We start from the raw sequence: 14,579 nt of genomic DNA on the forward strand, positions 1-14,579 counted from the left end.
CGTGGACTGCTAGCAGATTGCACCTTCAGCACCGAGACAAAGTATGCATGGATGGGAGCAAACCCGTCCTCCACCGGCGCAGTCCACCGTACAACTGCTGATGTATGCTGTACGGATGTGAACGTTACACCCGATGGTGCAGTGGGTGGCACTGTGCATACACACAGATCACAGATCACACAAAAACCAATCAAGCCTTGCCAAGAAATGCACTGCGGTGGCATAGTGTAAATACAACTGAGCCGCTTGAACTAAACACAGAATTTACACAATGTAGACTGTATGTTTCGATCGTCCACCCTTTGCGGGCCGGTACAGATGCTGATCTTGCCAAGTACTGTAGTCATTCTTCATCGTAATGGCTACCTGAATACCGACAGTTGTGACATTCTAACACAATAATACACTAGTCCAGCAGCAAATACAAAGAAGCACTCTGCATGGAGGCTTCCATCACAGGCATTCACACCATCTGAATATCTTCATCCGCTCACTGCAGATGAAGCAGATGAGTCACATCAACCCCTTGGACTTTGTTGGGCTTAGTGGTACCGGAGATGACTGTGCGTGTACCAATACGTTCAACATTGAAGCCAAGAAAGCATTGGTGTGGAGTGGATGAAGATACCGTAAAGTCTTGTATAAAAGCCGCGGCTTCCGACTTTCTTGGTGAAATTTTGCAGGCTTCTATATGAGACAGGCTTCTATACAAGACAGGTATTTCTATGTATGTCAACACTAAAACCAGGCTTATGTGTGATTTGATGGACTCAAAATTGCGGCTTCTATTCAAGTGCGGCTTTTGTACAAGACTTTACGGTAATTGGATATACAGAAAACCAGTACAATGTACGAACAGCTTCACTACTTCAAGTTACAGCTTACCTTGAACTACCACAGTTCGGCCAGCGGACTGTTGGCCTAAAAGGTTTGCAGCGCTACACAAATATATGCCGGCATCATTACGTACGACTCTGTCCACGGTCAATGTACTGCGGACACTTCCAGCGGTAAGATTGGTTTCGGCTACTCGGGCTGAGCTGTTAGACTGCTGGTCAATGTAGATACCGTCATGCAACCATCGAACATCAGGTACGGGCAGACCATCTGCTACACATGACAACGACAGCGTACGTCCAATAGGGATGGCCGCTGCTGTCCCTGCACCTGGCACAGTCGCGCTTGGTGGAGCTGACAAGAAAAACACAAAAATGGCACAGGGCGTGATTAATGTTATCCCAGAATACCCCGTCAAGTTTAGGGCACACAACCGGCTACATATAAACACAGCTGAGGAGACACATACCCGCGGCAGTATAGCTCATAGGAGACACCACTCTAGGTTGCGCAGCTAAAATTTCCATACACACGCATTCACAAGAGCCGATAGGTCGATCAAAGTCATGAATTACCCAATGTTTGCCGCCGTGGTTTGTATACCATTCATACGCATTTCATCACGGTGTTTTAGTGACCGTGCCTAAAGCCATCCGTATAATTATATTGCATACGCAGTGCACTCACTTTGCACGACTACCGCAAGAGAATAGTTATCGACACCGGCAAAGTTCCGAGCCCTGCACATATAAGGTCCAGCATCGGACGGTGTGGCTGATCGTCCTGTATACACTAGCTGTGCTCTTGCAGATTGACGATCAATAACCTGAAAGCACGGATGCAAGAGAGGGAAAAGGTTTATGACAAGGTTCAATAAAACAGCTCTATTAAAGCAACAACAAAAAGCAACCTCACTGCTGCGCATACGCAAATACACGGGCATCTTTCCAACAATAGAATCGGGAGAACAGCGCATATGTGACTATCATTACAGCACACTTCACCACGGCCTACAGAGTACAGGCCAAGGGTGAGGGCATGACTCCCCCCCCCCCCCCCCCCCCCAAGAAAATCCAGCAGTACTAGTGTTGTAGATGCAGCAATACATGAAGTACCACCAACAGGAGTTGCACAGGAGTTGCAAACAAGGGCACACCTGACTAGCACGGACAGCACCACTCTCAGTTTTAACTTGAAGAGTCGCCAGCGGCCATACCTGGCTTCCTCTGAGCAGTTCCCAATCCGGAAGAGGCACGCCTGAGCCACGACACATTATCTGCCACGCTTGGCTAGCATTAGCCAGGATTGTAGTTGCCGTGGGCTTCTCAATTCGAGGTGCCACTACATGGGTAACAAATACGAACAAATCACAATATCCAACAAGGCCGCGAATGACTGTGTTTGCAAGGTATCCATGATAAAGTGCACCTCGTAAGATCTTGCAAGATGGGAGGAAATAAGATGCATGGCTACATGCATGTCACACTCGATACTGGAGCCCAGCATACATACACCTAGCCAACTATGCCCGCATACCAGCGATAGGGCCCTGGCGACTAGTCTACTTGCACACTCACTCACTCACGCACGCACGCACACACACACAAACACACACACACAAACACACACACATACACACACACACACACACACACATACATACCAGGACCCCCGGTGATTAGCCTAGATGTACTTGCAGATACGCACACACCGTCATGGCCCCTTCTCCAAGTGCTACATAAGGTTGCACATGCAGTGCGGTTGCAAGGTATGGGCAAGTCACAGGCAGCGATTCTGAGATAGGGGCATCCTTCCGCAGTCCAAAGGTGATTGGATACAAGAGGTTCCACTACCACATTTACACAGAGTGAATAAACTGAATCCCTGCTAAAGATTCCTAAGACTCATAAGTTCTGTGCATGAAGATTGTATGCCAATCATGTTTTTCCTGCTTCCAATGGATCTCAATTGGAGACGAAACAGAAGAATCAGGCTTTCATACAATTTAATTCCGCCAAAAATGAGCGAATTTGCCGCAGTGAATGGCGAGGCGATTGGTTTGAATATAAGCCCATTGCCAAATATAGATTGCATGAGCAATGTCTGTGAGTACACTGGGACCAGGAATGCACTGTTCAACAACCCACAGGACCATGCCCAGGTGACCGTGTGGGATGCCTATGGTGCAAATGACGGCATTGCACAATGGCGGCTTGTTTAAAAACTTGTGATCCCCGACTTACCAGCCAGCTGCACGGAGATCGTAGGGCTTGCGACAGCCTCGGTGAATGACTGATACCTACATGTGTACTGTCCACTGTTACTGCTGGAGAATGATCTGATCGTAAGCTAAACACAACATCCGAACACCCGAACACCCGCACACAACACCCGAACACCCGCACACAACACCCGCACACCCGCACACAACACAAACACACATACAAACACCCCGTAAGAAGACCTCGAGTCTGTGGGGACTGCCCAATTAAAATATGAATAAATAATAATAATAATAATAATAATAATAATAATAATGGAATGGGTTTGCTCCCACACTGGAGCTCGCGCTATTCCGCCGACGACTTGACACTTGACTGACTCACGACTGCCATCCAGAGAACACGAGAAGTCCATCGAACCTTCGACTCGGCAAACCTGCAAGAAAGCACCACTCCCTGCTCAATACACAGTGTTTCGGGGAATTCACCCCTCATCAGTTGAGCTTGAGTAGGCTGAGGAAGATTGTGCCTGAAGAGCACCACTTATATAGTGCTGTCCAGGCACAAACATCACCAGGGATACAAACTTACAGAGACACTCCGCTAAACAAAATCATCGCCGAAGTCGCAACCTCTATTTCGTACTGTTGTGCCCAGCGCGGGCGTGCGACTAGGTGGTTTGGAGGTGACAGCGTTGTGAATGACCGAGGGTCCTCTTCGTCTGTTCTCACCGTCCAGGAGCGATAACTGACTCACGCTGCTGTCTGGTGTTCACGAGGTGTTTGTCGCGCTGGAAACGGAGTGTCTCTGTAAGTTTGTATCCCTGGTGATGTTTGTGCCTGGACAGCACTATATAAGTGGTGCTCTTCAGGCACAATCTTCCTCAGCCTACTCAAGCTCAACTGATGAGGGGTGAATTCCCCGAAACACTGTGTATTGAGCAGGGAGTGGTGCTTTCTTGCAGGTTTGCCGAGTCGAAGGTTCGATGGACTTCTCGTGTTCTCTGGATGGCAGTCGTGAGTCAGTCAAGTGTCAAGTCGTCGGCGGAATAGCGCGAGCTCCAGTGTGGGAGCAAACCCATTCCTAAACAAAATCATCGCCGAAGTCGCAACCTCTATTTCGTAATAATAATAATAATAATAATAATAATAAGCATGTACAAAATAAATTATTATACAGTGTTACCGCCATGGTCAACTCTCAGCTCAGGCTTGTGTGTCGCCGGCTATTTCCTGATGGTGAGGCGTCGCTCCATGAGATCAATTGCCTTGTGTATGCTGGTGCTTGCGTTTGCATATCGACTATCCAAGGCAGTCAGAATCATCCGACTGGCAATGCCAAGCAAAACGGAAGTGACAAGGACCATCCGCCGCAGTGGCAGATCCGATTGACAAAGGAAATCGATCAACTCCGCTCGGATGTTTCCCGACTCACCAGCATGCTACGATATCCATCGGAGAAACATCATGACTTCTGGAGGAGATATGAAGTTGAAGTCGGAAACACAGACGAGTTGGAAATGAAGCTACAGGGAAAGAAAGATCGACTTCTTGCGCTAGCAGCCAGGATGCGTCGATACCGAGAAAATGAAAAGGCCAAAAAAGCCAACAAAATGTTCCAAATGAATGAGCGTGCTTTCTACCGGACGCTTCGGGAGCCTGCACACCCTGTTAGTGGTGCTTCAAATCGATTGGAGACGCCGCAATTTCCAGAGGCGGGTGAAGCCACCGAATTCTGGAGTGATCTTCTGTCTACACCTGCGCCGTTCACCGCTGGTGAGTGGTATGTAAGGCAAGCAGAATATTATGAAGAACACGTCCCTGTGCAGAGTAGCGCAGTTATCACCCAGGACATCCTGGCTGACTGCCTGCGCAGACTGGCCTTGTGGAGGGCTCCGGGCCATGACAAGTTGCATGGGTACTGGTGGAAGAGGCTGACAAGCCTGCACTCTTACCTTCGGAGAGCCTTCCAGAAGGTGATAGATGGCCACAGTGACATTCCGGGATGGTTGACGTCTGGCGCTACTACTCTCCTTCCTAAGACTTCTCCACCTTCGGCAATGCCCAAAGATTATAGACCAATTACGTGTCTTCCGATACAGTACAAGCTCTTTACCGCCGCCATATCGAAGATTATGTGGCAGCACATCAATCAACATGAAATACTTGCAACGGAGCAGCGCGGTTGTGCAGCAGCTGGTCTTGGTTGCAAGGAGCACCTGATGGTGGATAAGATGATTCTGGAGGATGCCCATACGAAAGGGCGAAATCTGGTCATGGCATACCTGGACTTCAAAAAGGCATTTGATAGTGTGTCGCATGAATGGATTCTACATGCTTTGACGATGTATCGATTCCACCCGTCTTTGGTCACAACTATTGCTCGTAGCATGCGGAACTGGAGAACGACAATGCACATATGCGACCAGGGAAGATGCAGGGTCACTACCGGCAACATTTCAATAAGAAGAGGCATATTTCAAGGTGACACATTATCCCCGTTACTGTTTTGCCTGGCGCTAAACCCAATCAGTTTTGAGCTCAACCGATTGCCTTTGGGATACAGAGTCAGCTGCAGAGACGCCGAGTTGTCTATCAATCACTCTTGGTACATGGACGACATTAAACTCTATGGGAAAACTACAAAGGATGTGACTACCCTCGTGTCTACCGTGTGTGGCGTTGGTGATGACATCGGCATGAATCTCAACCCGGCCAAGTGTGCCGTGCTGCACGTCAGGAGAGGAAAACCAGATGAAGGATGCTCTATCCAGGTTGGCGATGAGACCATTGCAGAGTCGCTACGACTCAATGAAACATACAAGTACCTTGGAGTAGTGCAAGCAGCCATGATACCTCACCCGAAGCTCAAGACGCAACTCACTGCAGAATACAAAAAGAGATTGTATTTGCTTCTTAACAGTGGATTGAATGCGCGAAACATGATCAAGGCCATCAATACGTATGCTCTGCCGGTTATGACATATAGTTATGGAATCGTAAATTGGACCGAGGCTGAAATCAAGACCACAGATCGAGTGACAAGATCAGCCTTGACTGCGTCTGGATTTCACCACCCCAAAGCCTCAGTCAACAGGCTCTACATGAAGAGGGGAGATGGAGGCCGGGGCTTGGTCTCTTGTGAGGATATGCACGGCCGGAGCATGTGTGGCCTGGCCCGCTACATGAGTACCAGCCCAATAGACAGAATAAGCCTGCTTTATCAGTATCATCAACAAAAACCTACAACAAAAAGCCACTCAATAACTGCAAAGGCCGCTAAGTTCCTGTCGAGTTTGGATCTGCCAGCAGCTGGACCAGCTTTACCCAATAAGCATACCATTAAACAAGCGTGCGCTGAGCGAAAATCCAAAACACTTTCCACTATGCCGCTGCATGGGAGATATTGGAGCCGATTGGAGGAGAATCGCCTAGATAAGGAGCTTACCTTCATGTGGTTGAAATCAAGGACACTGAAACCTTCAACTGAAGGCATGATTATGGCAGCACAAGACCAATCCCTCAAAACGAAAAATTACCAATACGCCATAATGAGGTCAATTCCTCGAACTGATGCCAATTGCAGGCTTTGCAAGGGCAGCTTAGAAACAATTGACCACATTGTCAGTGCCTGCCCAGTTCTTGCTCGGACCAGTTACATTGAACGACATAACCGGATAGTAAAGTATGTGCACTTCGAAATGTGTAAAGCACGAGATCTACCTACTGGTGCTTCACGATTCGACCACCAGCTCAAGGCATTGGTCAAGAGTAATCAGTATCGCCTCTATTGGGAGTATTCGGTCCCAACTGACCTGAAACTATCAGCAAACAGGCCTGATCTGCTCCTTGTTGATGACAAGGAGCGCATCGCCTACATTATAGACATCAGCGTTCCTGGTGAGAACAACATCAATAAGAAAATGGCTGAAAAGCGCTCGAAATATTATGATTTGAAGCGGGAGATTTCGAGGATTTGGTCCCTCAACCAGGTTGACGTGGTCCCTGTGGTTGTCGGTGCCCTGGGAGGCTTGGTGGGGGAGACTCCTCAATGCCTTCGGACTGTGCAGGGAGGAGACCTGGCTATTGTGCAACAGGAGGCTATACAAGGTTCGATTAAAATACTGAGAACTATCCTTAACATGTAGATGCACCTCTGCTGCGTTTGCATGTTCAATAGCTAAGAGACTTGAATAACGACTGATAAAGACTGATATTTCCTTTGTTACTACTCCCTTCATTGGTTGATGTATTTTGCCTGTCGCTGCAAATTCTTTATTATTGTTTTGATGTTGGAGTTCGGATTGAGTTTCTTTCCTTTCTTCCTCTTCCTTCAACTAGTTCTTGTCCCTTTGGTTTTTAGGTTTTATTTATTTATTTATTTTTGTTTTTGTTTTTTCACTTTCTTTTTGCTGTCCCACCCATGGAAATATTTCCCGGTGGGTCTGGCTTATCGCCTTCGAAAGAAGTGAATAAAGGAGAAATAATAATAATAATAATACCGTAAAGTACCGCCAGAGCGCCCCGTCTCGCGAGAGCGCCCCACCTTGATTTTACAGCCAGAGAAAGGAAAATCGTATGGCAGAGTGCAACAAAGTGTGTACGATGTGAGAACCTTAGTGTACTAAGGTCACACTTGGCAGGTTTTTGTGTGGAGCTTGTGTCCTCTTGAAGGTACGGATTGACTGCAAAACGTGCAATATGTGTACAAGGTTCATGTCGTATGACCTGCAGACAGCAGACCACCTCCACGATACGACCACGAAAGGATGGGATGGTGGGGCGCTCTGGCGGTACTTTACGGTAATAATAATAATAATAACAACAACAACAACAACAACAACAACAACAACAACACACATACACGCACATTTAAAGCAAGAGCGCGACTGGCCACTGTCGACAGAGCTATCAAGTGCTGAAAGGGGAAATACCACGGTCACCCAACCCAACCAAAGAGGTTCAATTAAAAAGCATACCACTGGTTCCCTGACACAAACTAGTCCGCTCCTTGAAAAATACAAAGTTAACATGCCACACAAGATTCCAGCTTCACAGCATGCAATACGTGGTACCCATGGTAACTACTACTACTATGTACAAGGTATTCTAGGTCAAAGTGACTACTGTGTAAGCAAGCAGCAGTGTCCTCAGACAGGACACATAGTAACTGGACGTGTCAAGATGTTCAAGTCTTCGTTGTCTTGGGACAGGATAGAAGGTATGGCACAACACATGCACAGTGCACGAGATACCAACTGAATGTGCATATAAACCGCATCCACAGTTACTGTTTCGTGGTATCGCCGCACATCGGGCAGCACAGTTATTGCTCAGCATCTGCATGAATAACCGAAGTGCAATACTCATCCACGGTCACAGCACATGAGCATGTGCATGTCCTTGTACAAAGCAAAGTCCCCCCCCCTCATACTGTGCTGCATTCATCATCTCCTACTTACTGTGGACATCTTCGCATCTTGCACATAAGTTTCTGAAGCAACAAGCAATTGTCCATTGAATTGCATAATGATTGGTACGTGACCTTGCGCCTGGGAGTAATTGCACTGGACGGTTAGCGACTCTCCCAGCTTGACAACAGTGCCATCACTGGGGCGTATGGTGATGGCGATTGGTAGTTGTACCTGGCATAGCACTATGCTATCCGCTGGAAGAACGAGAGTGCAGGCATTACACAGACCACAGAGAGCACATTAAAGGCACAGAAAAAGTCATCCCATAGTCAAACATGGTCCTAGTGAGTACTGCAACACCAAGCAACCAGCTATCGCTGTCCGCCACTTTACCGTGCCCAGTCACATGCACAGAACACATTATAGCATCGGCCACCAGCTGCAGACACGTCCAACTTTTTTCAACTGATCAGTGACCATTCAGCTTATCCTCGGTTGTTCCATGCATATTGATATTTCTCTCCAAGCTTATCATGATATATTATCTTCCTTTCCAAAAACAAGTAAGAAAGTAGTGGTGGTGGTGGTGGTGATGATGGTGGTAGTGCTGGTGGTAGCCTGAGTGCTGGTGCTGGTGCTGTGGTGGTGGTGGTGGGGGGGGGGTAATGGTAGCGCGTGCAGTAAAGCCTGGTTTCACTGCCGACCCACCTACGGGACTGACTAATACAAATAAATAAATAAATGTCACGGTTCGCGGTAATAATGGTAGCGCGTGCAGTAAAGCCTGGTTTCACTGCCGACCCACCTACGGGACTGACTAATACAAATAAATAAATAAATGTCACGGTTCGCGTGAGACTCGGCTGGAAACCTAGTTTGGAGGTGAGTAGACTGACTAATAACGGTGTGTAAAACAATAGGAGGTCTCTGAAACCAGGGTGACCATCACACATCCCTACACATGTTGGTGCTAAAGAATAAAGTGAGAAGGAAACCACGTGGTTTCTTGCTCTACTTGTATGTGCGTATCGGAAGATTCGATTTCGGACACCCCAACGGGAAAATATTTTAAAACGGAGACAAACGCTAGTGAGTGCCGACATTTTCGAAGAAAGGACGAAGAAAGGACTTGCTTGGAGAGGACTTGCTTGGGAGAAAGGACTTGCTTGGAAAGGACTTGCTTGGGAAGGACTTGCTTGGAAAGGACTTGCTTGGGAAGGACTTGCTTGGAAAGGACTTGCTTGGGAGGAGATATTCACTAGTTGAGGGAATTGGAAAGTGAGAAATGTTAGCTCTCGCAATTCTCTGGGACAAAGGTGGTAGTTTTCGAGTTAACCCAGCTTCACTCGTAAAGTTGTATGCGACGTTATCGCCGTTAACGATCTTCCCCTTCACGGAAATGAACAGATGCAAACAAAGGTGGATAAAGTTGTGGGTTACGACTTTTGAACATTTTGGAGCAGATCTGGCCATGACAGATGCTATCTCAGGTATGCCCCATGCGAAGTGCACATGACCACCTGGGGGCAATATCTCCAAATACCCCGGCTGCATTGTAGTTACGTCAGGAGTTCCGAGAAAGCCAAAAAAAAGACTGATGCGGGAGTGACACAAAGACTTAGTACTGACAGCAGCGGACAGAAATAGAGCATGTCCGGAGCACACAATCAATCGGGTCCACCTGAATTAGCATCATTACTGCCTAGTGCAGATGATGCATACTCGTACAGTGTGACACTGTCTTGTGTTAAAGCATGCCTCGTATGCGAAGAAGCTGTTTTGAATACAAGCCTGATTTTCTAGATGCACTTGCGGCACCTAAGCCTGATTTTCGTGTTGACATACACAGACTGAATACCTGGTTCGGATAGAAGTCTGGCTTGAGTAGAAGTCTAGCACTAACATCCGCTTCTACAGGAATAAGACCGGCTTTGATACGCTTTGATACACACCATTACGGTACTCGTACAGTTGCCCACACATCACTAAGGCTGCCCCTTCTCCCCTCTCAGGTAGCCCCGGCCCAAATGACAACATAACCTCATAACATCATGAGGAGACTCACTAACACAAGCATACGCACGCACGCATGCACGCACGCACACACACACACACACACACACACACACACACACACACACACACACACACACACACACACACACACACACACACACACACACACACACACACACACACACACACACACACATGGGCATGATCTTCCTGCCATCTTGTCATCAGACATCAATCTGAACCAAAAGCCTCCAGTAGGAGTACTGGTACTTGAAAACAGGTGGTGTGAGTTTCCAAAAAATTCCTCTGTCTAAGATGAACTGACCCCAAGATCCGACAGGATAGAATGGCTATGGGAAACTCCCCCCCCCCCCCCCCCCCCTGTTGAACGTCAGTACTGTAATAACAACTGTAGTCTTTTGAAGAGTGAGGTTTCCAGAGGCTACTACTGTGGTGAGCATGCTTTCCCTCCACCCCCCCCCCCCCCCCCGTTTCTGTAGGTTTTCATGCCCGCCACACTGAGACTCCCGCCAAGGTGGCCTCTGTCACCACAGTTGTGCATCTTGAATTCTAAACTTGGATTCCCCCCCCCCCCCCCCCCCCCCCTCTAAACAAACATGGCAACATCCGAGAAGTGTCCGGTGTCCAGTCTTCATTGGGACCAGTCACATTGACTCCCCTGGACTTCGGACAGCCCACAGAGTCACAGTGGTCAAGGGCCTTCAGAGCCATTGCAGTAGCAGCAGCAGACCCCAGTGTTTGCTATGTCCGGCCTACCCATGTCACTGACCAAATATAGTTTGTGTACAGGACCACAGCCACTCATCCAGGGCTGCATCCTGTTTAATTAAACTAGATCAATGGTTAAAATCATCCAGTTAAGTGGGTTATTCGATATGGCAAGTGGTTAATTGGTCCACTCCTTGTCACAAACTGCTGCTCCAGATTGGTGAGATAATCTGATTATGCCATCACGCTATTACGGCAATACTGGATACAATAATTAATTTTATTACCAAACATATGTACATGTACTCCACTGGGCTGAAGCCTGTGAAGATAATTTCCCCACTAGGTAATCATGATGATCTTTACTTGGCGGGTTGGTCCTGGCTACTGCTGCATGCTACATGATGGTGTACAACTACAAGTCACACAGCAGACACGATGAAGTGATATACCACCAAGTATTAGTTCCTGCTCAGATATGAAGTCACGACTACACCACCAAGTAACGTTCCTACTCCCCCCTACCACTAGTAGCCTGGATATGTTGCCAGCTAGATAACTAATCTTACTCTGGGCCAAGTATCATGTGACACAATCTGGACAGTGGACACAACCTTTCCTTTCAAACAAATAAATAAAATTGATGCTGGGCCCTTGCATGAGCTTTCATTCACAGCCGCAGTACACAGAACTAACTTCTTCAAGTAAAGTTAGTGCACTCATCTGGCACCACATCCCTCACACTCACAGTCTTTCCCATGTGCAATGCAAGGCTGCTTGAGTGCAGCAAATAATTGGTCCAGTTTCAAGCAGTGCCAGTCGATTAATGGCATGTTCATTGTTGTTCAAATGATCACACCAGCTACATTGTACATTGTGGCCAGTGGTGATAAAACAATTGCCATTTCTACTTCAAGCACTGGCCTAGGTGACCACAAGCACTTCTACTTCTAAGTACATGTAGTAGACAACTCTCCAGTGTTAGTAAGCCATTACTTTACTCTTTACTCTAGAGCACAGCCTGTCTGTCACAAACACAGACTCACTCAGTGCATTTCATCCCCACACTACTCACTAGTTACTAGTACATAGTTTGTTTGTTCCGTACTTCAAGGTACCGCGCGCCCCAGCCATAACAGCCTTTCTGTCATAGGGAACGAGCATCTTCTCAGACCCACTGCATGCGGCATGCAGCACCCAGTTCACACCTACAAACATCAAAGACTCCCCAGCGAGTCTATGCTTTGCACAGCGGATTTGATCAACAGAACACGGACACAGCTGCGACGTTGGCTGGCAACTCCCAGCCTTGCTTTCACTTTTTGGACGCGGGTTGACCATGGCTGACACGACACTGCACTAGCTTTTTTTCCTTTTTGGCTTCTGCTTACTCCCTCGAAACAACATCCAACCTAATTATCATTACATGCTGAGAGGAGCCAGTGACAGGAGCAGCAAGAGAAGCAAGAAACCCACTGAGACTGAGTCGGCAACATGCAAAAATAATACACACAGCCCACTGCACTGTGTGACCACTAGACCAGGTACTGAGGTAGTGCCCAAGATAAGAACATTGTGAGGCGCTACTGTCTTACCTATGGCCAGGACAAGGGCGATGAGTCCAACCAGTCGCTGATAGTCCATTGCTCCAGTTAGCGACAACGCTGCAGCAACACGCCACGAGCGGCTGACTTTTACTGTCTTTATCGTGCCCGCCTACGTATCTGCACGGTGCAGTCGGCAAAATCTTTCGGCCGCACTGCAAGAGCCCAAGTTAGTTCAGAGAGCCCACACGCGTGCACGGGAAAGCTGGACCAGTCAAACGGGGGGCAACATTAGCCTAGTGCAGCTGCTTTCCTGTCCCAGCTAGCTCTAGGAGAAGATGCGAGTTTCCGACAGGAACACGTCACACAAATAAGGGAAAGCATGCAGCGCAGCTAGTCCTGCTTCCTTTGCCACTAGCACTACAAGATGAAAGGCAAACAATGTTTCATTTTTGCCGGTGGCTACGGTATTGCATTGTTTATGATTTGTCCAAACTCGAGATACGAAGACGTTCGCGAAATCAAAATAGAATGAGTGCAAACTACGTCGTACTAAACAAGTTGTATGGTACTTGGCGATGTCGATAAAACCAGCGCTTGCGTATGTACGAGTACCTGCAAGTCTTTCAACGATCGATCACCGATCGATTCGCGAAAGGTAAAAGGGACTATGTCATGTAGATCCGCTGCCAGATCTCACACGAGTCACAGGACTGCGCCAGACTAGACTGTCACACTCACAGTGTCAAGACAAGTGTTACTGAGTGCTCGTATTGTAGATCTACTCTATTTGGCCCTGCTAGCTGCTCTCGACTCGCGATCGTACATGCAAGCTATCTATCTCATGAGCTCAGTACATGTACTAATATCTGCGCTAATCGCGAGCGAGCTCTCAGCTCGTACACCATTGTACACGGCCACGGCGCCCCTAGCATGCGACACAAGTAAGACTTAGTAATAATTAGTTCACAACTCACTACACACAGTACAGGTCTGCTCTCGATATAACAACTCTCACTTGTACATAAACCTCGTTAGTACATAAAAAAATCAAATCCCGCGCCGAAACAGCATCACTCCCATACAAATTTTGTTCTACACAACATAATCCTACATAACATAAACCTCGACATAACACACGCTACGGCGGTCCCCGACGTGCGAACTCTCGATATACAACATAAATTCACTTGCACGGTACGATCAAGCGGTAGCTGTAGCTAGGCAGTTTAGGCCAGTTTAGTCTTACATAACGTAAACCTCGGCATAACGCACCCTACGGCGCAGTCCCCGACGTGTGCACTCTCGATACAACGTAGATTCACGTGCGCGGTGCAATCAAGCTGTAGCCGTAGCTAGCCAGTTTAGTCTTATTGTGCATATATTCTGCGGCATTGATGGTATCTGATGTCGATGGTGGTACAGTGTGTATATGTTTGCACGGTTGAACCCGCCTTGTAATACCCTTCATTTTGAGGTGCATCTTGTATTTTACACACGGTTTTCTACATAACATAACTCTCGATATAACATACTTTTTGCGTGGTCCCAGAGATTACGTTATATGGAGAGTAGACCTGTACCAGCACAGATTCAATGGTAGCTAGCCAGTTGATGCAACTGTTTCACGGCATCGGACAAAATCAGAAGGTGCCGTCTACCATGGCGGTGTACCTGGCCTGGTGTACTGGTAGATCTACAAAAGGAGTCGATCGTACACAACTTCACAAGTAGATCTGCTCGCGTGCAGTTTCCCGTCCCGGATCCCTGCACAAAATCGGATCGCGAACATAGCTTGCCAGCCACTCTGTGATACCG

At 47.6% G+C, this 14,579-nt stretch overlaps 1 protein-coding gene across 1 annotated transcript in view; it reads right to left on the bottom strand.

The window, feature by feature from the left end:
- Nucleotides 1–13,482, bottom strand: part of LOC135813984 (protein sidekick-1-like) — a 32,848-nt gene extending 19,366 nt beyond the window's left edge. The window contains exons 1-7 of the mRNA XM_065327029.1: nt 12,813–13,482; nt 8,521–8,726; nt 3,081–3,186; nt 2,054–2,178; nt 1,525–1,663; nt 886–1,191; nt 1–151 (exon numbers count right to left, since the gene is read on the bottom strand). The exon at nt 1–151 is cut by the window's left edge and continues 152 nt beyond it. Coding sequence (XP_065183101.1) covers nt 1–151; nt 886–1,191; nt 1,525–1,663; nt 2,054–2,178; nt 3,081–3,186; nt 8,521–8,726; nt 12,813–12,861 — 1,082 coding nt within the window. The 5' untranslated portion in view covers nt 12,862–13,482. The remainder of the gene's footprint in view (nt 152–885; nt 1,192–1,524; nt 1,664–2,053; nt 2,179–3,080; nt 3,187–8,520; nt 8,727–12,812) is intronic.
- Between the last annotated feature and the right edge of the window lie 1,097 nt (nt 13,483–14,579).

Source organism: Sycon ciliatum, chromosome 4, assembly GCF_964019385.1.
Source record: "Sycon ciliatum chromosome 4, ocSycCili1.1, whole genome shotgun sequence".
Lineage (NCBI taxonomy): Eukaryota > Metazoa > Porifera > Calcarea > Leucosolenida > Sycettidae > Sycon > Sycon ciliatum.